At 40.0% G+C, this 22,999-nt stretch overlaps 1 protein-coding gene across 1 annotated transcript in view; it reads left to right on the top strand.

The window, feature by feature from the left end:
- SLC17A6 (solute carrier family 17 member 6) overlaps positions 1 to 22,999 on the top strand; it is a 38,857-nt gene that overhangs the window by 1,892 nt on the left and 13,966 nt on the right. Inside the window, exons 2-4 of the mRNA XM_047774275.1 lie at positions 1,300 to 1,552; positions 3,111 to 3,229; positions 22,429 to 22,543. Of these exons, the coding sequence (XP_047630231.1) occupies positions 1,300 to 1,552; positions 3,111 to 3,229; positions 22,429 to 22,543 (487 nt within the window). The remainder of the gene's footprint in view (positions 1 to 1,299; positions 1,553 to 3,110; positions 3,230 to 22,428; positions 22,544 to 22,999) is intronic.

Here is a 22,999-nt window from a genome sequence, read left to right as displayed (position 1 = left end):
TGGTCTAAAAATTTCATTTGCTTTACCTGTGTAGATGAAAACAATTGTTTGTGGATATAATCATTTAAAAGGGCACATATAGAGAAGAAATGTATGGTGGGTTGGAAAACATCAGCAAATCTTAAGCGGAGAGGTTCTTTGTCTAAATAGCCATTTCAAGGGTGTGTTACCCTTCACATTCTTCCTCTTTCCTAATAGAAATTTCACGGATATATTGTGAGCCAGAACAAAACTACCAGGTTTTTGTTAAACCATTCCATCGCTTTGCTTAATCCCTCCCCTTTCCCCAAGCCTAAAAGCAACTGAATCAGAGCGGCGAAATCTCGAGAAATACTATGCAAATTAAAAAACACCAAGCAAAACATAAATGTGAGACCTTCTACCTTGGTATGGAACATCTTACCCGAAATTATTTGGGGGCGCGTTCCTATATCTGGAAGTCGCATTTTTACGTCTTTGGAAGTGGGCCCATGACACTTTTCGATGTTTGTAACCGAGATAGTAATGACGCAAGATTATGAATAATTAATTATTCATGCTCTGTCAGTAGGAAGCTTAGGTGTCGGCCATATGTTGCTGAGGCCTTTGTTTCAAATTCGAGTAACAAGAGGGAAAAGAGTAAGCCGTGTAACAGGAGAGTTGACGTTGAACCGGCACGCTCGGTCTGGAGGAAGGGCAAGGAGTGCCTGACCCTCAGAGGGCTTTCACAGACCTTCTCTGCTCGGGCACCAGACCGGACGCACAGGACTTGGTCCCCGGGGGCTCCTGAGCTCAGCTGGGGAGGCAGGATCCCGCCGTCCTCTACCCGGAAAGCTTCGACTTGGCTGGGAAGGAAAGGCTAGCGCAGGTGCAGGACGGTGCCTGGGCCCTCCCGCGGCATAGCAGCCTTTCGGAGACTGGGTGGTTGCACAAAAGCGGCTGTCGCCGAGGTAGAGAACTGTGGGTAGTAGGCGTCTACCCAGGTGCTAAGAAGGCGCCTTTCAGGTCCTTTGTCCCCTCACAAACTGCAGACCTCGCAAGAAAGTTGGGCCCAGGCCGTGTATATGAATCTAGGCGCCGTGGGATGTATCCCGAGGGAATGGGGATTTGCTGCTGTAGGCCAGAAGGTATTAAAGTTGAAGAGACGCTACTGCGGGTAAGGGGAATGGGAGGAGACTGGAGATCCCCGGAGGTCCTAAAGCCTGGGTTCAGCCCTAGCACCCTAACCCCTGAGGGAGAGGTAGCAGGGAACTGGGAATGGCCCGGCATCCGGGGTGCCTAACCCGCAGCATCCTTGCCTCCCCTCGCTCTGCCGCGCAGGGTGCTAGAGAAGAAGCAGGAGACCGGGGAGACTATAGAGCTGACGGAAGATGGGAAGCCTTTGGAGGTGCCGGAGAAGAAGGCACCGCTGTGCGACTGCACGTGCTTTGGCCTGCCGCGTCGCTACATCATCGCCATCATGAGCGGCCTGGGCTTCTGCATCTCCTTTGGCATCCGCTGCAACCTGGGCGTGGCCATCGTGGACATGGTCAACAACAGCACCATCCACCGCGGAGGCAAGGTCATCAAGGAGGTGGGCAACTGTGGCCCTGTGGTTTCGCGAAACGACTTCACTCGTTTGAGCCCCACTATCCCCACTAAATTGAGGAAGCCTGCCTGTCCCCTCAGACTCTCTAGCACTGTCCTTCTAGGATGGGCGCGGCAGTATAATCGCCTCCTTTTTCACGCTGGAGCAAGTCCCTCGTGCTGTCTGGGCCTTCCTATTCTCCCCTGCAAAATGGAAAAGAGTCAATAGCTCACCAGGTTTTTGAGGAGAGTGACTTCATACAAGGAGTTGGTGCTTAATACTGCCCGCTAACTCTAAATCGAAATATTTTTCTTTTACTAGGAGTAACAGAGCAGCGGATTAGTTATAATTTCCCCCCTGATTTTCTCCAGTTCTCGCCAAATATTCTTAATTGTCAAAATGAAACAAAACCGAAAAATAAAACAACCGTGCGCACATATCCGCAGTTTTCACCGAAGGGCCTTTGGTAGCTGTCCAACCGACTAGCGTGGAGAGAGAGGAGCCGCAGAGAGGACAGTCTCGGGGTCACCGGGAATCCAGTCTCATAATCTTATGATGTATGTTGGGTGACGCCTAAAGAGAGGCGGGTCATTGTCAAGGTCACAGAAACCCGTGGGTCCAGACTTCCTGTTTAGAGACCTTAAAGTACGCCAGGCAAAGCAAGGGTTGGGGGTTGGGAGGAGGAATTTAGAACCGGCTGTGGGTGAAGGGTTGGGGGTTGGGAGGAGAAATTTAGAACTGGCTGTGGGTGAGAAGCTGTGAACGCTGATGGACCCCGGGTATTCCGAGAGATTCTGGAAAATGCGTTTTGTTTCAAAATTTTATTCAAAGAAGAAAAAAAGAGGGGGGGATCCCCAGTTCCCCAGGCCAGATAAGCGCTCTTCCACATTTCCTGGGCAGATAGTTCGCTCCAGGTTCACCTAGTTCTGCCGCCCAGGTTGGAAAAGGCGGGGCTAGGCCGTGACCTTCAGACACACCCCACTCCTGAGCTTTGGACCACCTCTGAGCAACACCTCCATCTCCGCTCTCCCGCAATTGCCCTGGGCTTCTCCAAATCTGCCGGCCCGCGCAAATCCCCCACTTGGCAGAGACCATCCTTCCCACCACCTACTCCGACTTCCGCACCTTTCTGCCCCAGAATTTCCTCAGCTGGGTTTCATTCTCCAAGCGATTTCATTACTGCGTCCACACAGGTCAGTGTCGGCTAAACGGACGCCCACCAAGGGTCTCTTCAACCTCTTGGTGGAGAGTTCTATTTCCCACCCAAGCTCTCACGGTTCCCGGTTCAGGGAAGTGGTCCGACAGTTGCCGGGCATCAAAGCCAGGGCGCTCAGCTTCGCTATTAATCACCTTCCATTTCCAATGAGCATCAGAGGCATTTCTTCTCTGTGAGACGGTATAGGCTCAGTTTTGTTAGGAAACGAAATTTAAATCACCCCCACGCCCGGAATGCAGAAAGTGCCCCAGGTGGTGAGGGATCTTCGGCTGAGAACTACTGAACGTGTATTTTCAGGCCAAACACTGATTCTCTCTCTCCACCTGTTTTATTTTCATACTGTCTTAGAAAGCCAAATTCAACTGGGACCCGGAAACCGTGGGGATGATCCACGGTTCCTTCTTTTGGGGCTATATCATCACCCAGATTCCGGGCGGTTACATCGCTTCCAGGCTGGCAGCCAACAGGTAACGCGGGGGGCCGGGCGGGGGCTGAGGGAGGTCGGACCTGTACCCTCCGAGGGGCAGCGGAGGCTGTGGGCAGGGGCGACAGCCCCGCAGGGGTGGAAAACTCCTGGACTAGGACTCCTAGTCCCCTAGAACCCACTCTCGGGGCTGGAACATGGTGCCTCCTTACAGAATAAGGTGCCCCAAAGGATTTGGGTTCTCCAAGGCGGGCGTACTTTGCCGCTGCCGCCTCCTCTCTGGCTGAACTGGCTTCTCTCGAAACGGTAGACGTGGCTCTAGGCCCGGTAGGAGCTGAGGCCTGGCTGGGAGCCGGTGAGCACAGAGAGGTGTGGTCGGGCGCACAAAGAGGTGAGGGCCACCACTGTGCTCTGGTTTGTGTTTCCCTCGGGTGCCCCGGCTCTCTGCGATGTTGACTTCCCGGTAGGACGCGTCGAAAGCCGGGCGAGGGATCCCGCCTCGAGATTTGTTTCTATGGAACCAGGAGGGAGTTCAGGCGCCCAGATGCGATTCTACCTGTTAATGAGCTTCGCTAAGTAGGGGCGGGGTGGGGAAGGCGCTCCGTGGCGTCCTGCAGCTGGGGTCCTAGAGCCAGCCCTCCTTAGTGCCCCCAGCGCCACCTGCGGAGGCACCCCGGAGTATGAGGCAAAAAAAACTGATGGAGTGAGGGTATCAGGGAGCACAGCCTGGCCATCAGATAGAAAGGGCAGCTTCATTTGCTTCATTGTATTACGACAAATAAAACTAAATGCTGCTAAAACTAAGTCTAATTGTTAAGCTGAGAAAGAACAGCTGCATCCGCCCTTCCAGCTAGTGCTGCATAGAGACCCCAAATAAAGACTTGGAGTCTTCTTTCAGACTCTGTAGCTATGACTTCACCCCTCTCCTTCCCCCTCAAAGGGTCAAGTTTTCTAGAAAGTAATCTAGAACTGGGCACCTCGCTAGTCTCCACCTCCCCTCTGCTTCCCTCAACTGGTCTCTCCTTATTTCTCAGTGAAATCTCCCAGGCCCCTTCTCTGTCTTTTGTCACCTACAATCCCATTCACCAGTTGTGTTTTCCTGTTCAAGATTTCTCTTCTCCCTTGGAGGATTAGGGAGAAATTCTTGGAAATTTATTTTAGGCTTAATGCTCCTAGGGTACAGGTTTTTGGACTGTCCTTCAAAATGTCAAGAGAAGGGTGCAATAGATTAGGAATAGTGCCTTTTGATATGGCCTTTTCCTTGACATTAGGTGAGTTAGTACTCAGACCCAACCCAAGACAAAATATTCTTTTAGAAACGGTGTCAGTTTAAAATGAAACTTATTAAAGTGTGCAGAGAAACCAATTTTATGGATGGGATAAGTCAAAGAAAAATTGATATAAGGCAGAAACATTTTAAGGAAATATTCCCTTACATATTACTGGTAATAAGCATGTTGTTACATTTTGGGCTTTTAAATCCCTAATGCATAGTGTCTTGAATTTATTTCCCCCCAAAAATTTTCTAAAATACAATAAATTTCCCAGAAAATACTCCAAACATACATTTATAAAGTATTTTCACTTTGGTGAAAAAACATCCAACAATTCATCAAAATATAATTGAGGAAATTAATTATATATATAATTGAAATTAAGTATAATGTGAAATAAAAATATAATGGCTATGCCTTTAAGTTTTGTTTTTTTTTTTCAGAGTCAAAACCATCAGCTTGCCAAATGTTAAAATGCTAACATTTTCCTGCCAGGAAAAAACACCAGGGATGCCCCAGCTTTCCCTGTTTCTAACACTGGGAGGTCAGTAAAGAGGTTTTCCTGGTTTTGGAAAAATGCAAGCTTATTGCCATCATTTGTGTCATGTTAAGTACAGAAAGGACCAATGTTGACTCAAGTTCTAGTTTCTTTGGTAGATTTTCCTCAAAGGAAAAATTTCTGAATTTTGCAATACTTATTTGGATCCAAAAGCACCTTATTTTTAAATGGGCATTTAAAGGAGAAAAAAAATATTTTCACATACAATGTTTTGTGTTTTCCAAGACTAAGAAAATAAAGTCAAAATTTACTATAAAATTTATGAACAGGTAGAATATTATAGACTCACTTCCTTATCTCCTTTTAGAATTTTCACATATTTGCTTCAATTTTTTTAGAATATAATAAACATTATGAATAAAATGGAATCCTTCTGTGAAAACAGGTTTAAAAATATATAACATAACCTTTTCAGATCATAAAAGCATTCTGTACTAAAAAGAAAGGATAATAAAAAAATCATAAATAATTTAATCACCCAGAGACACCTATTATTAATATGTTGATGAGTGAATATCCAATTTAGCCTCATTTGTGCTACACAGAGTTTTATCTTAGAAAAGTGTTTTAACACAAAGCCTGAGAGATTTTATGAACTGGTTGAAAGATGTGTATTTACTGTTTTTCAAAAACAGTAAAAACACAGCAAGACCAGTTTTCCGCCCACAAGCATGTATGCTCATTCTCCCTGTAGATTATTTAATAATAGAAAAAGATTTCCCTTGAGTGGGATGCTGGGGACAGATCTCTTTCCCTCTAGGTGTAAAATAAGCTCACTTTGGAAAATATTTGCCATCACAGTTGTGGGTGAAATTGGAGTAAAGTCACTGAGGAGTGTAGAGACAGCTCCTCTTGTAAGCAGGGCTTCTGGTTACAACTCCCTGCAAATTTCTCAATGAAAAACAAGCAGCAGTGATTTGGCTTCTCCATTTTATGGATTAAGCAAAAGCATCCCCACTATTGGTGGGAACACAGATTCTTGGTCCCCTTTTGGTTAAATTCTATGTATTCTTGCTTTTCTGCTCATTGAGAGAAAATGGTGGGGAAGGTGGTCTCAGAGGAGAGCTCTTGCGTCTTTTTTTTTTTTTTTTGCCTTTTGCCTTTTGCCTTTTGCCTTTCCTTAAAGGGCTATTGTACATCCAACACTGGAGAATGTAGTCACCTCCATAAAGGGCTTTAGGATGGGCATCAAAGGAAGATTCCTTATAAAATCTGTAATCTCTTTAGATGAGAATATTAAACCCAATGATAAAAAGGTATTGAGGCAAATTAATTTTTTCTTTGAACAATAAAGAGCATAGGGCTTACAATCACTCAGATATTTACAAGTGTGAAGTTGCTAAGGCCTATCTTTATCTTACATTTAGAGAGTGAAGAGGAACCTGGCCAAGTATTCAATGGGAGAAATAATAGAATGTTTACAGACATAGCCAAAGACAGTCTGATTTACCAAAAGAAGTTAGGTCAACATTATATTTTTAATGGGTGATACTGTACTCACAAAGACTGTTCTTGTCTCTGTCTAGGTAGCAATATGATTTAAGTTCTATTTAAATATTTTTTCCTATTGTTCTCCTGTCCCCCTGATTTCCCAACTATGCTTTAACATTTTATATAGCACTTAATGCCAGATATCATACCAGTATTTTTTGTAGCAGTCTATAACTAAGAAATAACTGTCTTTCTTCAATAAAATGTAAGCTCTATGAGTATAGGCAGTTTTGTCCATGCATGTACACCACTGTATCCCTAGCATCTCAATGAGGGCCTAGCCCATGATAGATACTTGTTGAGTAAATGAAATGAACATCACAACAAAATGTTTTACACTTTTTAAAAAAAGGCAATATTGCATAGTGGTTAAGATACAGGCTCTAAAGCCCAACGATATAGGTTCAGACTTCTGAATGTGCTACTTAATAACTTAATGACATAAAATATTCCTTAATCTGAGTTTCTATTTCTGTAAAAGAGAACTAATCAAACCATCTACCTGGTATGAGTATCATGACAACTAAATAAGAGAATATGTGTAAAGTTCTTAGAAACCTCAAGCACTTAGAAATTGTCGGCTGCTGTAATTTATTTTTAAGAACATCTTAAATTCAGGAAAAAATTGATCTTATAGTCATTCAGTATCACTTGTATTTAAATTAGCCTTAAGTGTTAGTAATACAAAAAGATGATTTCTATTTCGATGAAAATACCTCTTTCCACATGTCATATTTCTGTTTTTAAAGTTATTTTGCCATACGCATTATTCACAATTAAAATAATTCTTACGCTGAAAATACCATCTCATTTGAAGGCTTGTAAAGGGCCGTTTTAAAATATTTTTAGCCAAGAGTATAGAGAGTGCTAGTATTTCAGTGCATATGCAATCTTTGAATTCTAGCCGGGTGTCATAGATGCACTTAAGAGCAATCCACTTAAGTTTGAGGTTAGACTTCTCTGATAAAAGTTACAGATTATTTCTCCCCACCCCTATCCTTTATTCAAAAAGGGTTCAGTTCCTAGTGGACATTTGATCTTTTCAGGTGTTTCTTGTGTTTTTAACTTGACATTTGCTGAAATGAAAATAGTTCTTTATTCAGATAAGAGACTGAGGATCACATGCATCTGCAGCACTTAGTGAACTCCCTTATAACAGAAAGACCCCACGTAGAACCAGGCAAGGCTCATCGAACCCAATCCTCTCACTTATTGATTGGGAAAGGAAATAGGGAATCAGGGAGGTGGTGAGCTGCTCACAGTCACAAAGAGATTGTGACTAAATCTCAGATGTCCAGTAATGCATGACCACAGGCTCCTCTACGTTGACATTTAACACCTCTGCCTGATATTATGCGCTTTATTGCAAAATTCACTTTCGGTAGCAAGCTGAACCCTCTGCTCTCTGAATGAGTGCCTACCATCTATCATGCCCCATATCCAGGACAGAAATCCACAAATTAGAGAGAGAAGACTTTAGCAGCCCCAAGGGATTCTTAGATTTTTGTGACAAGAGAAACATAGTACATTTTGGTGTGTGTACTGGCTCCCAAATAATTTGGCCACGCATGACCATGTTCTTTTCCTTCCAAAGGCAAAATCCAAACTTGATAATGACGCAAGTGATTTTCTTAAGCAAATAGTGTGGTTTTCTGGAGAAGAAAACATGGTATTTGGAACTTCTCCTGACCTGGCCCTTTGGTAGTTTGAGCTTCTAGACGATTACAGTGGTTTGAGTGTGACTAGGATAGTTGAGCCCTTTTGTTTGCAATAAAGAAAAGGTTCTTCCTTACAATTTTGATTGCTACAACTCAATTCGTACCACCGATATAAAAGAGAGAGGATTTACACTTAAAAATGAACAAATTCTTACGCATGGATTATAAAACTGTTTACTAATGTGCATTTGCATTTATAAAAGTGGAATTTGATATGCTTTAGGTAAATATTCTGGCTTGCCTGATTATGAAAAATCCTCTTGTGAGAATGATTTTCAGAAAGAGGAGCAAAGATATTTTAAACACAACATCTTCATATTTTAAGCCCAGAAAGGAATCATTTTACTGGTGTTATTCTGTCATTTTCTTTCACAGAAATGAAATAATGAAGATGTACTTTATTTATTGTAATAAGCTTTGGAAATGAATTCTTGAGTCGCAGCACCTATTTATCTATCATCATTTTTCCTCTGTACTTACTTACACATTGCAACATCTGTTGCAAGCAGAGGTTTCTAAACCCTTCCAGTGAGAAATATGTGCAAATCCCTTTTGGTAAAAAAAATAATTCAGACCAGCAACATAAAGCATGCTACAGGAGACCACCATCCTGCTATGATGGAATTGGTTTATAATTATCCAGTCTTTTAGGGCCAGAGGCGACTATCTCTATTTCACTCATCTAGCTGCCTATCAGACATTGAGCCATCTTCCCATTGTGGGCTCTGTAGGTTAGGTATCTGGGGCAATGCAAAAAAGCCCTTCTTTTTTTCTGACAAAAGAAAATACCCTTGAATAGATGTATCAGGGAGGAGGCGTCCCTAAGGGCTTGCACGTGGTTTGCTGACAGGAGCTTCTCTCTTTCCATTCTCCTCTCCTCCCATCCTTACTAGCTCTGGCTTCCCCTGTGGCTGCCACATCCTAGTACCACAGTGCAGACGCATCCTCTGGGGGTGGGGGTGGGGGGCATGATTTTGAGGGAGGAGAGAATCAGGCGGGCAGCTGGTAGAATGATTCTCCCGTTGCCATATGCCAGTGTTGGGGCTGTCTAATTTCTCTGTCATGAGTGATGAAGTCATTTTTACAACATAATGATGTGCCAAGGGACTCAGAGGGCTGGCTCGTGCTTGTGTATTCCTTTTTTAATTTGGGAATGGGGGCATCAGATGTGACAAAGGGAAGTACCCGAACCCTGGTTTGATTAAATTAAATCCATTAAACAGCCTGAATCCGTCTATTCCTTCAGACCCTCTAGCAGAGGATTAGTGCCACACCTGGGGTGAGGAACACTAGATCCTTGTTAAGTGACAAACCCCTGCCCAAATGGAAATTGATGGATTCTATTCCGGGAAAATAGAGATCATGTGTAGAAATGACAAGTCACCGGTGTTCCTGTCACCTCTCTGGCCAAAGCCTTGTTGGGTGGGTTTGATATGCAAGGGTGTTTGTGGCAAAGTGTCATAGAAAAAGAATATGACTGAGAATTTCACAGCTAACTCACTCTGGGTCACACTGAATATTAATCATCTGGTGGGGTGTGATGCTTCTTTTCAGCAACTGCATTTGCTTTTCCAAATGTCTCTATATCCAGGCTACTTACTATATGCCTCTCAATTCTGGCTTACCTGTTTGGTGATACAGAGCCTCCTTTCTCTCTCTCCCTCTCACTCCCCCTCGCCCTCTACCCACCTCCACCCTCCCTCATACACACACATATACACCCACCCCCACACCGATACGTTTCCTCTTTTTTGAGGAATGTTTATAGTCTCTTCTCTATAATCACTCTATGAACATTGGAGTGGTGTGTGTGTGTCTGTGTGTATAATAAGCAGAGGAAAAACAAGTAAAATTAGGTTTTAACTTGAAAATAAGAAAATTGAATTTACCTAAGTATGTCATTTGCTGCAGAGGAAATGATGAGGAAAATAACAATTTTAAGTAGCTTTCAAGTGGTTTATCATTTTGAAAAGCAATCTTAATAAGCAAATGGCCCTTATTTCATTTCACAGAAATTGTGATGATGTTCTATGAGAAATTGAGAACAGCCATCAGTTTCTAATCCTGTTCTTCAGACAGAAAAATTTTCATATTTAGTTTGCACATTTCTTTGCTTTTTTCCCCCCTTAGCCTAATCACTGACTTATGTTAACACCAGGATGGGGTTTTTAAGGTAGCCCTGTAGATTCCGATTTTAAGGAGAAGGATTTTAAATAAAATGAACTATCATTTTAGTTGAGATTCATCATACTATTTGGAACTTCAAGTTCAGCAGTGTTTATTTTATTAATAATTATATAGTTTGATTATTTGTTCAGTGCATGCAATATTTTAATTTAACTCACTGCTAAAAAATTAGTGTATTTGCTAGAATTTTCATGGATGGTTTATTTTTATATATGGTATCAATATAAATATACTGTCTGATATTATAGAAAACCTAGATTTACAATTAAAAAATTAAAAAAATTGAGATGGCAAAATGTTTATTTGGAGGAAATTTATTTCTACAAAATTTTTCTCTATAAAATAAAATATTTTTTCTACACATTATTCACCTTTATTTGGAAGGAATGGTGATCAGAACTTACCTGAGTTTCTTAATTAAAATGAATTATAAAGCAAAACACAAGACATAAGGGAACTCCACACTATAAATCAGAAATTGAATTAATATTACAAATGTGTAATTGGTTAATTTTATTTAATAGAGTCTTAAATTTCTATCCTCTAGTCACCAATTCATTAAAACATTTTCAGGTATCATTTTTATTTGGTATGTTTTAAAAATTAAATTTAGTCTATGGAGAGGCAGCAAAAATGTACCTGAGAAATCCACAATGGAATTTCCAAAGACAAAATGTTCATAAAAATAAACCCAAAAAATAGCACAAATGTTCTCTTTAAGCCTTCTGAAGTCAAGCAGTGGCATGACTGCTTAATTTATATGATCGAGTAAGAGACAGCCCTCCTCCCCATAGCTAAAAAGATTCCAGAAATCTAGCTTTTATATTAAAATGAGGAAAAATACAAAGCCAACTCCACTGCATGGAAACACAGAAGAGACACTCTAATCACACAAAGTGGAGAGGAGTGAGTGAATATCAGAAGAGCTTTTCAATCAATGTGAAGTAGATCATTCAGGGATAAAATTTCTATCTCTCCCTAAGTAGGATATTTGTATTATAGGTGGGAAGAGAGAGAACATAAAATATAAATTGTCTTCATAATTGCCTTAATTCTCTATTTCAGGAGGCAGATGCAATTAGAAATAAATGGAATTAATAAATACATGTGTCACTAAACTTTATATATCATTATTCTATACAGCAACTCTATAAGGCAGACATTCTTGTCTTTGTTTTACTGATGAGAGAATTGAACACAGAATAGCAGAGTTATGTTGCTAAAGATCCCTACCTGGTAAGAGGACGACCTGTCATGTGAGCTTCAGTATGTCTTATTTCAAATGATGTGCTTCTTTCTTTACTAAGTACACTTCTCCTATTGAATAAATTTCTATGTGTGTTCTTTTAAAAAAATCTATTTTATAGTCTCTTTAAAAAAAAAGTATTATTTAGTGCTCAGCTAGATCTATAGGAAAGAGCACAGCTGTAGAATAATTTAAAATATTTATTTATTTGTAAGGTTTTGATTTTTAGACAAGTCCTTTGATCAGAGGAGAAACTTGAAAAACTGTAATGGCAGGTATTATTTTCAGGGCAACATTGTCATGAAATGCAATTGTTTGTCAAGGTAGAGATTAGTGCTATGGGAAATAAAACTCACATGAATACTAAGTGTTTCTTAGTATAAAATCTATTTCCTTCTGTTGAGGTATCAAAAATGTATTCAATTCTCATGTTTATGTGTTTGATTTTGTAACATCAAGCCAAACAAAAATGATGACTGTTAACCATAATGCAACATACACAAATACATTAAATATTGATAAATGGAGAGATCTTTTAAGAGGGAAATATATCACCTCTGAAGCATTACCACCTAATTTAAATTTAAAGCAGAGCTTCAAAGAGAGTGGTTTCAGAAGCTGATGATGTTGTGCTGAACAGAATGTGTAATGGCAGTTGGTTTCAGGAGATTCCACAGTGTGGTTTGGAAGTTTTAAGGATGAGGCCAGACTGGGCTATGTTCTTGAACTCAGCAACTGTTTCAAGCAAAGATTTATCCGTAGGAACACTCTAAATTCTGTAGTCCGGAGTTCCCGTCGTGGTGCAGTGGTTAACGAATCCGACTAGGAACCATGAGGTTGCGGGTTCGATCCCTGCCCTTGCTCAGTGGGTTAACAAGCCAGCGTTGCCATGAGCTGTGGTGTGGGTCGCAGACGCGGCTCAGATCCCATGTTGCTGTGGCTCTGGCATAGGCTGGCAGCTCAACTCCGATTAGACCCCTAGCCTGGGGCGGGAGCGGCCCAAGAAATGGCAAAAAAGACAAAATAAAATAAAATAATTCTGTAGTCCATAGCTACCATTTTACAGTTTTTCTATAAGAGTAACTTGTCTTCCTAAGATTGTTAGTCTACCCAGAGCAGAAGTTTGTGCCCCATCAAAAACTCAAGAACAAATACATGGTCAATTGATTTTAAAAGACATTAGGATAAAAAAGGTTCAGAGAAGAAAGACTTGTTAACACCTACATGTATTTCTGGAAAGGGAGATAGCATTTCTCTCTACTTAAGATCTGTGCAAAAGTACCTGGTGATCATTTCTTAAGAGCATGCCACATGAAAAGTGTCCTGCCACTGTTAAGGAGTTTGAAGAAATGAAAGACCTAGACTGTCTTCTTCAAAAGACACAAATGATGCAGGATATGAAGGACCACATGATGTCTTGGATTAAGTCTCATAAAAGTGATGTATAGTGCTTGAGGAATATCTGAGAGAGACAAATAACTTGAAAAAATATGTGCGTAGCACAATGGGTAGGTATTGCAGGCAAGCATAGGGGCATACCAAGACAGATATAATTGACTTGGAGAAGGCTCTAAGTTTTGTCTGTTTCCTGTCATATATTTTATTTTATATATATATATATATATATATTTATTAAAGTATATTTGATTTTTGATGTTTCTTCAATTTCTGTTGTACAGCAAAGTGACCCAATCATACATAGTTCCTGGATGCCATTGCCCACCCATTCCAAATGTAACAGTTTGCATCTACCAACCCTAAATTCCCAGTCCATCTCACTCCCTCCTTAACCCCCAGCAACCACAAGTCTTCTCTCCTTGGCTGTGATCTGTTTCTGTTTTGCAGATGGGATCATTTGTGCCATATTTTAGATTCCTCAAATAAGTGATATCATATGGCATTTGTCTTTCTCTTTCTGACTTATTCACTAAGTATGAGAGTCTCAAGTTCCATCCATGTTGCTGCAAAAGGCATTATTTTGTTCTTTTTTATGGCTGAGTAGTATTCCATTGTATATATGGCTGAGTAGTATTCTATTGTATATATCTTCTTAATCCATTCATCTGTCAATGAACATTTGGGTAGTTTCCATGTCTGGCTATTGTGAATAGTGCTGAGATGAACATGAAGGTACATGTATATATTTTTGTTGTTGTTGTTGTTGTTGTTTTTATTTTCCCACTGTACAGCAAGGGGATCAAGTTATCCTTACATGTATACATTACAATTATATTTTTTTTTCCCCACCCTTAGTTCTGTTGCAACATGAGTATCTAGACAAAGTTCTCAATGCTACTCAGCAGGATCTCCTTGTAAATCTATTCTAAGTTGTGTCTGATAAGCCCAAGCTCCTGATCCCTCCCACTCCCTCCCCCTCCCATCAGGCAGCCACAAGTCTCTTCTCCAAGTCCATGATTTTCTTTTCTGAGGAGATGTTCATTTGTGCTGGATATTAGATTCCAGTTATAAGTGATACCATATGGTGTTTGTCTTTGTCTTTCTGGCTCATTTCACTCAGGATGAGAGTCTCTAGTTCCATCCATGTTGCTGCAAATGGCATTATGTCATTCTTTTTTATGGCTGAGTAGTATTCCATTGTGTATATATACCACATCTTCCTAGTCCAATGATCTGTTGATGGACATTTGGGTTGTTTCCATGTCCTGGCTATTGTGAATAGTGCTGCAACGAACATGTGGGTGCATGTGTCTCTTTTAAGTAGAGTTTTGTCCAGATAGATGCCCAAGAGTGGGATTGTGGGGTCATATGGAAGTTCTATGTATAGATTTCTAAGGTATCTCCAAACTGTTCTCCATAGTGGCTGTACCAGTGTATATTTTTGAATGAATGTTTTTTCCAGATATATATGCCTAGGAATAGGATTGCTGGATCATATGGTAGTTCTAGATTTAGTTTTCTGAGGTACCTCCATACTGTTTTCCATAGTGGTTGCGGGAATTTACTTTCCCATCAACAGTGAAGGAGGGTTCCCTTTTCTCCACACCCTCTCCAGCATTTGTTTTTTGTTGACTTGTTAGTGATAACCTTTCTGACCAGTGTGAGGTGATATCTCATTGTTGTTTTGATTTGCATTTCTCTAATAATTCATGGTGTTGAGCACTTTTTCATGTGCCTATTGGCCATCCATACATCTTCTTTGGAGAAATGTCTGTTTAGGTCTCTGTCCATTTTTCAGTTGAGCTGTTTGTTTTTGCTGTTGAGCTGTGTGAGTTGTTTGTATATTTTGGAGATTTGTCTTTTGCCTGTTATATTGTTTGCAAAGATTTTCTCCCATCCTCTCAGATATTTTAGATAAGACTATTGAGGCACAGATCCAGAGGCTGATGCATTTCAACCAGTTCTCTATGCTCTCAGAATGGAAGCTAGAATTCCATGCATGTTTAGTTGCTAGAATTTCAGAATGATATGGAAAAACTTTGAATTCATGGTCACAGAAATAGCATTATTTAATCAGAACAGAAACATTCTGGAAGAAAAAGGGCAAGGAATAACGATTCTCTAAAAACTCAGTTGAATGTCAGGAAATGTCTATATCATCATAGCTGATGTTATAAACCACTTATTATTAACTTGATACTGTCCCTTTCATAATTAATTCATTTAATCCCTTGATGTATGAAGACATCTCCATTTTAGAGATGGAGAAAATAAGGCTTAAAAAATTCAAGTTGTAACAACTTACACATGGTCAGACCTAGTAAGAAATTTGAGTTGGAAATTAAATTCACACAGTGTTAACCGCAGAATGCATATTCTTAACGTTATGTCATTCTGGGTTTTGGGGTTTTTTTTGTTTGTTTGTTTATTTTGCTTTTTAGGGCCATACCCATGGCATATGGAGGTTCCCAGGCTAGGTGTCCAATCAGAGCTATAGCTGCTAGCCTACACCACAACAATAGTAACACCAGATCTGATCTGCATTTGTGACCTACACCATAGCTCTCAGCAATGCCAGATCCTTAACACACTGAGTGAGGCCAGGGACTGAACCCACAACCTCATGGTTCCTAGTTGGATTTGTTTCCACTGCATGATGATGGGAACTCCTGCCATGTTGTTTATATGTCCCCAAGAAAAAATGGCAGCTGCTTGGTCAGTTTAGTCAGTGAGGGCAACCAGAGCCAGGTCAGAGAACTTCACTTTGGGTCTTGATTAATTGAGTTACCTAATTATTGTTTGTATTTTGTAAAGGGCATTGTCCCTTTCAGCAAGTGTTTCCATTCCACCCCTGCAGCTCCCTCTATTATTAAAGGTAAGGACCTTATTTCAGCTATGACAAACTCTGCTCTTTTGGGGCCTGCTCCTTGGCCTAGATCTGTCTCCTGTCCTGATATCCAGCAGGAATATCTAGCATAGTATTGCTAGACCAATGATCCTCATATCAGGAAAAGCAGCATAAGCATTGCCAGAGAATTTGTTAGAAATGCAAATTCTTAGGCCCCACACACACCTATGGAATCAGAAACTTTGGTCCCTATTACCATGTATTTGAACAAGCTTCCTAATGTGAGGATCATGCATAAGGAAGTTTAGAAATCACTGTGCTAAACCACACTATTTTCTGAGCTTCTTTTCCATACTCTGTTTTACTACTTCTTCCACTTCTTTTTTGAGGCTCAGAGACTTTGCTCAAAAAAAGACAAAACTCTCCCTAAATGAGCCTCTCCACTTAATTACTTACTTCAAAGCAAACCACTAAGTATAAAGTCAATAAGTGACAATTTATTATAAGGTACAGCACAGGGAATATAGGCAATATTTTGCAATAACTTTGTATAGAGTGTAATCTACGGAAATTTAAATCACTGTGTTGTACACTGAAAATAAATAGAATATTGTAAGCAACTATACTAAATAAATAAACAAACAAACCCAACAATAGGAGAGTAGAATTTTGCTTTTTCTTCCCACTGCTAAGACCATCCTTCTTTCAGTAATGCTTTGGTCTTTCAGAGTTTTTGTTCTTCTATCTACTGCTGCTGGCACTGTTAGTATTAGCATTAGATCTAAAGCTATTAAAGTACAATAGAGCTTAATGGTTAAGTATCTAGGATCTACGGACCAGATTGAGTCATTGTAAACCTTAGCTCTCTATTTAATGTCTATGCGACCTTAGCAACTTATTTAACTCACTGGGACTTGGTTATTTTATTAACAAAATAAAAATGGCCATGGTGGCCTCTAACATAGTTGTTGTTAGTTTAAACTGAGACTCTAAAACAATGACTGACACACATTAGTGTAGCACCATTGGCTATTATTTCTATTTGACTGACTCACATTTATGGATTTATTTTTATATGTCAGGCACCAGACTAAGCCTGTTGAGTGTATTATTTCATGTAGCCTCACAGCAATCCTACGAAATATAAGAGATTAATATAATCGTTGAACAACTCCCAATACCCTTTAAATGCTTAGGAGATGCCAGGCATTCATCTGGGTGCTTGATTTGTAGTAACTCATAAGTTCTGTTACTATCTCCCTTTTATAGAAGAGGAATGAAGCGTAGATAGTAAAATAAACCGTTCAAGGTCACTCAAGTAATACATGACAGAACTGGACTTTGAACCTCAGCTCTCTGGCCCTGGTAACCATGCTCTCACCATTACATAGCATTGCTCTTTTTATAGACAAGGAATCAAAAGCCTAGAGAGGTCAAGTAGGTTTCCTGTCACATGGTTATTAGGCAACAAAGCTAGCATCTTAGAAGAATTTCTGTACAATATTTGTCATCTTTTTTTCCCTCTGCATTTAGTGACTTTGGCCCCTTTTCTCAGTAAGCCTTTATCTTGCCCAGACTTACATGAATCCTGGTCACTTTCTGTCTTCTTGACTTCATAGTTTCCTCTCTCCTCAATTTCAGTAAGCTTCATAGTTCTTTGACTTAGGGGGCAAAATTGATCCCCCTAAACTCCACCATCTCCAAGACATCATAGAATTATGGATGCATCTAATTCCCCTCCTTGTCCTATATACATTTCCTCAAATCCTCCTCACCGTCTCATGCCTGATTGTCTGACTCATCAGTACCACTCTGCCTAACCATTTTCAATACTGCCTGACTTTCTGATGTATAAGGTCCTCTCCTCTTTTTTTTTTTTTTTTTTTTTTGAGTTTTGCTGATCGATTTCCTCTTTGGAATTTCTCCATTCTTTTTCATATTAATCTTGCAAAGCCCAACTTGAAAGTTTCCCCCAAAGGACTCATTTCCTGGTCACCCCAGCTGGAAAGGACTTTTCCCTCCTTGCTTTCTGTTTGTACTCTTGATACGGCCTTTGGCATATGTGGCCTTTTGGCTACTTGTCTCTTTCTCTTCAACTATACCAAGGGCAGCCTTGTCTTTTTCTAACGCTTAGTTCCATCCTATATATAAAAGTGTACAGATTTACAGATTTCCATGTCAGTGAGCTCTAGATTCAAATGTCAACTCCACTGCTTGTTTTTTTCTTTCACAGTCTGTCTCTATTCTCTGATTTGTAAAATGAAAGGGAAGTGTAACTTGGAGAGTTGTGGTGAGGATTAAATGAATTAAAGTAGGTGGAGAAAGTATAGTAGGTGCTGTGTAAATTTTAGCTCCCTTCTCCCCCTCAACACAGTTCCCTGAATATAATTGCACAAAGGTTTGGAGTGTGAATGCATAAATGAATGTTGAATGAAGTGGCTGCTTAAACTTTGGCTGTGTGTTATACAGCAAGAAAAAGTATAAAGACTTCCCATATTGGCCAATAATTTTAATAATCAGAATTTTAATTACTTGGATAATGATTTGGATAACATTTTCATAAAATAAAAAATGACTAGATTCTAGGAGTTCTCTTGTGGCACAGTGGGACAGTGAGGTAAGGATCCAGTGTTGTCACTGCAGTAGCTGGGGTCACTCTTGTGGTAGGTTCGATCCCTGGCCAGGGAACTTCTGTATGCTGCAGGTTCAGAAAAAAAACAGAAAGCTAGATTCTGAAAAGTTTGATGGATTGTAATCTTAAACAGTTAGAAAAAAGTCAATCATTTTTTGATGCAGTGGCCACTAATAATGAAAAAGGATGGTTAAACAAATTAAGAAATTTAGAAGTAGGAAGCATTTAGAAATGTCACAGATTACATAATTGGAAACATTATTCAGGGTAAGAGTGGAAAGTAAACATTGAAAGTGATCTATTAACATTTTCTCTCAGGAATAGTAGTATGATGTCAAGTAACTTTGTGAAGATGATTATTTAAATTTATAGTTAGAATCCTGAATACATTACTAAGCACACATTATGTGCTTAATCAGATGTAAATCCCAGTGACAAAACCCACTCGTTTTGGAATCAGACAGACTAGATGTTAACCAGGGCTCCTCTGCTTGGAACTGGTTAAAAATTTGGGCAAGTGATTTAACTTATCTCAGGCCTAGTTTCTGCATCTATAGGAAGGGTATATTAATCATGCCTACATCACTGAGTTGTTACGTGAGTGTGGATTTTACGGCATGTGAAGTGTTAGCATGGTTCTGACAAGTTGAATAAGCACTCAGACTTAAATTTAGCTCTGACTGTGGTGTGAGTTGAGTAACAAAGACTTCATAATTGATTTAGCTCTACTGACAGGTGATTTTGTCCCCCAAAGGTCATTTTGCAATTGCTGGAGACATTTTTGGTTATCACAACACGGAGGCATATGCTACTAACATCTAGTGCATAAAGGTCAGGGGTGCTGTTAACATCATACAGTGCACAGGACTATATCCCACAACCAAAAATTATCCATCCCGAAATATCAAGTATCTATTTTGAACTAAAGAGTGGATAAAATTCATCTCTCTCCATCTTATCTAGAACTACTTCCAATAGGGAGAAAGAAACTAATGATTAAAAGCTATATTCATAGAAAATAAACTTCATGTACCATTTCTTCAAAATAATTATTAGAAAAGAAGACATTCATATTAGATAAACCTGGATGAAAAACTTACAGTGTTTGTTTTTTTGGTTTTTTTTTTTAGTCTTAGGATGCAAAATTATCACCTGTACTGCTGATTAACACAGATTTCTAGGCTTCACTCCTAGCACATTCTTGTTTGGGAGGTCTGGAGTGGGAAAACTGCATTTTTAATAAGCACTCCAGGAAATGCTAATGCAGCTGGTTCATGGACAACCGTTTGAAGGAATTCTTCCAACAGGCTGAATGGGGTGGATGCATAAATCTTTGAAACACTTTCAAAAATCCTGTAGCATTATGTAGCTCTGGCTCTCTTTATCCTTGATGTCTTAAGCAGTCTCAACCTCATTATTATCGAGGATCATAAGCAAAGAGAAATGGATTTACAGAAGGGGACTGTTCAACACCAGTTTTTCAGTACCCAGATAGCCTATCCATATGCCCCCAAGCTCCTGTGCTGTGTGCCCTTTCTACTCGCATCCTCCCTGTTGCACAGGTACAACATTCAGACTCCCAGAAGAGGAGAAAGATATACTCGCCTCCCTGGCCTTTGAGAAGCAGGTACCATTTACCCCTAGATTCAGGAAACATGCCCCATACATTCCCTTCTAGTTCCTCTCAACACCAAAGGAAACCTCCAAAGGGTTCTGGGGTTTGCACACAAGCACATCGATTTCACTGTTAAGAGAGATGAAAGTTCTTTCAATATGAAAGTCATCAAGCATGATTTTTACATTTTACATCAATTTTAATAATTTTGGATATTTATTGTATAAAGATTATGGGATTTGGGGTTTTATTTTCTGAAAAATAAATCCCTATCTGGTGGGCGTTTGATATCACTGGGTGTGTGGCATTTTAATGGGAGTAATCATTTCTATATTAGATTAGTAATCATTTCTGGAAAGTTTCTATTTTATGCCACACCTTTAGGAAATAAGTTATTCTTTGACTCAAGCCCAAAGATACCTATTCCGCAAATAGCACAGAGGAAGAATGGACTGGAACATTCACCCCCTAAGTGACTCTTTACCTCTGAAGAGAAACCATTGAGGACAGGCAGATATAAGGCTGCATCACGTAAACAAAATATTTGACCCAGCCTATGATTCATAGAAAAAGAGCTGGTCCACCTCAGCCATTTATAAAGTTATTTCTCAAATTTTAACAGAACCAATCTTGACTGAATTCAAAACTCAATGTTTGACTTGAGAAAACTTGCACCAAATATATCTTAGCCTATTGGAGATGGCGTATCCATAAACCTCTCTGCAAGAGAAAATATATTATTTTTTGGCTGTGCCTGCAGCATGTGGAAGTTGCTGGGCTGAGGACTGAATCCGTGTCACAGTAGTGACCTGAACCACTGCAGTGACAGTGGAAGATCCTTAACCCACTACACTACAAGGAAACTCCTGCAAATCCTTCTAAAGCTATCCAGTTGAGGGGATATTTTTCTTGCTCAGTATTAACATTATGAAATTTTTTTTTAATAATGGTGAAATGGGGAGTTCCTCTTGTGGCTCAGCAGGTTAAGAACCCAACATTGTCTCTGTGAGGATGCAGGTTCAATCCCTGGCCTTGCTCAGTGGGTTAAGGATCTGGCGTGACTGCAGGCTGTCGCATAGATCGCAGATGCATCTTAGATCCAGTGTTCCTGTGGCTATGATGTAGGGATGACAGCTGTAGCTCCAATTCGACCCCTAGCACAGGAAATGCCATATGCTGCAGGTGTGGCTGTAAAAAGAAAAAAAGTAGAATGGAATTTTTACTTACAGATGGATAAAGATGTTAGCATCATATTTCCTGCAACTTTTTCTTAAATTGTTGTGTATATGTATGCAGCTAGAGGTGTGCCTCAGACAGAATCCGCCACCCTGCCCATGCACCCACCGACACCAAAAGAAAGATAAATGTAACATATATAATTTGTAAAATATATATAAACCTAATGTTTATAAAGTATCTATCATTTCTATTATAAAAATATGTCCTGTGGGATCTGATCATGAGATTTCTTAGGACATTTAAATATGATTCCATTCATAAAATTTTTAGGTATAAGCAACCTCTAGGGAAGTTGCAAATAGTTGTATCATGTGAGGCATAACTCCCTTTGGGCATTTATTATTTTTTAACAGCTCTTCAGTGAGTATCTACTAGGTATTAGGCACTGTGCTATGCTTTAGGGATCTGATAGTATATCTGAAAAACAAGCTTCATCTTAAGCAGCTTACATTATAGACTGAGATGTAGACCAAAAACATTTAGAATGATTCATTTAGCATTTGAAATTTGATTTTAGATTTATGAAGAAAGTGAATAAAAGTAAGTTATAACCAGATCCTTCTTTTATTTCTTATGCTTCAAATAAGGTAGCAATTCAAAATTGTCCAAATGTTGGGAGTTCCCATCATGGCTTAGTGGTTAACGAATCTGACTAGGAACCATGAGGTTGCGGGTTCGATCCCTGGCCTTGCTCAGTGGGTTAAGGATCTGGTTGCCCTGAGCTGTGGTGTAGGTCGCAGATGAGGCTCAGATCCCGTGTTGATGCTCTGGCTCTGGCGTAGGCCGGTGGATACAGCTCCGATTAGACCCTAGCCCGAATACCTCCATTTGCCATGGGTGTGGCCCTAAAAAGACAAAGACAGACAGACAAACAAACAAAATAAAAATTGTCCAAGTATCTATCTGCAATGACTAGCCAATCAAGGCTGGAACCTATTTTATTCTTTTAGAAAAAAACATTCTACCTTAGAATTGCTTGTAACTAACTTGATCTGAGAATTATAGATCTATTCACTCCCCCCCTTTTTTTTCCAGGGTTTTTGGAGCTGCCATACTTCTTACCTCTACCCTGAATATGCTAATCCCATCAGCAGCCAGAGTGCATTATGGGTGTGTCATCTTTGTTAGGATACTGCAGGGACTTGTTGAGGTATGGAACTGGAGGATGACATCATCTTAAGGTTGGCATGCTAATAAGAATCAGAAGATTGTCTTAATCTACAAGTAAATATATTTTACTAGGTTGTGTCTAAGTGTGCTAAATAAAATTGGAAAAAGTTAGGCAAGCAGATATTTTGTCTTTTTCTTTTTTTTAGGGTTACACCCATGGCATATGGGAGTTCCCAGGCCAGGGGTTGGAACTGAGCTTCAGCTGCCAGCCTACACCACAGCCACAGCAACACCAAATCTGAGCTGCTTCTGCAAACCACGCCACAGCTCCTTAACCCACTGAGCAAGACCAGGGATCGAACCTGAGTCCTCATGGATGCTAGTCAGATTCGTTTCCACTGAGCCACGATGGGAACTCTTAGAGTCTTTTTTTAAGCCTTAATCAGAAGGAAATTGAGGTAGAAGGAAGACTTGAAGGGTGAGGAGAATTTAAACA

This window comes from Phacochoerus africanus, chromosome 4 (genome assembly GCF_016906955.1).
Source record: "Phacochoerus africanus isolate WHEZ1 chromosome 4, ROS_Pafr_v1, whole genome shotgun sequence".
Lineage (NCBI taxonomy): Eukaryota > Metazoa > Chordata > Mammalia > Artiodactyla > Suidae > Phacochoerus > Phacochoerus africanus.
Note: the sequence above shows the minus strand (reverse complement) of the source record. Positions and strands in the feature narration are given on the sequence as shown.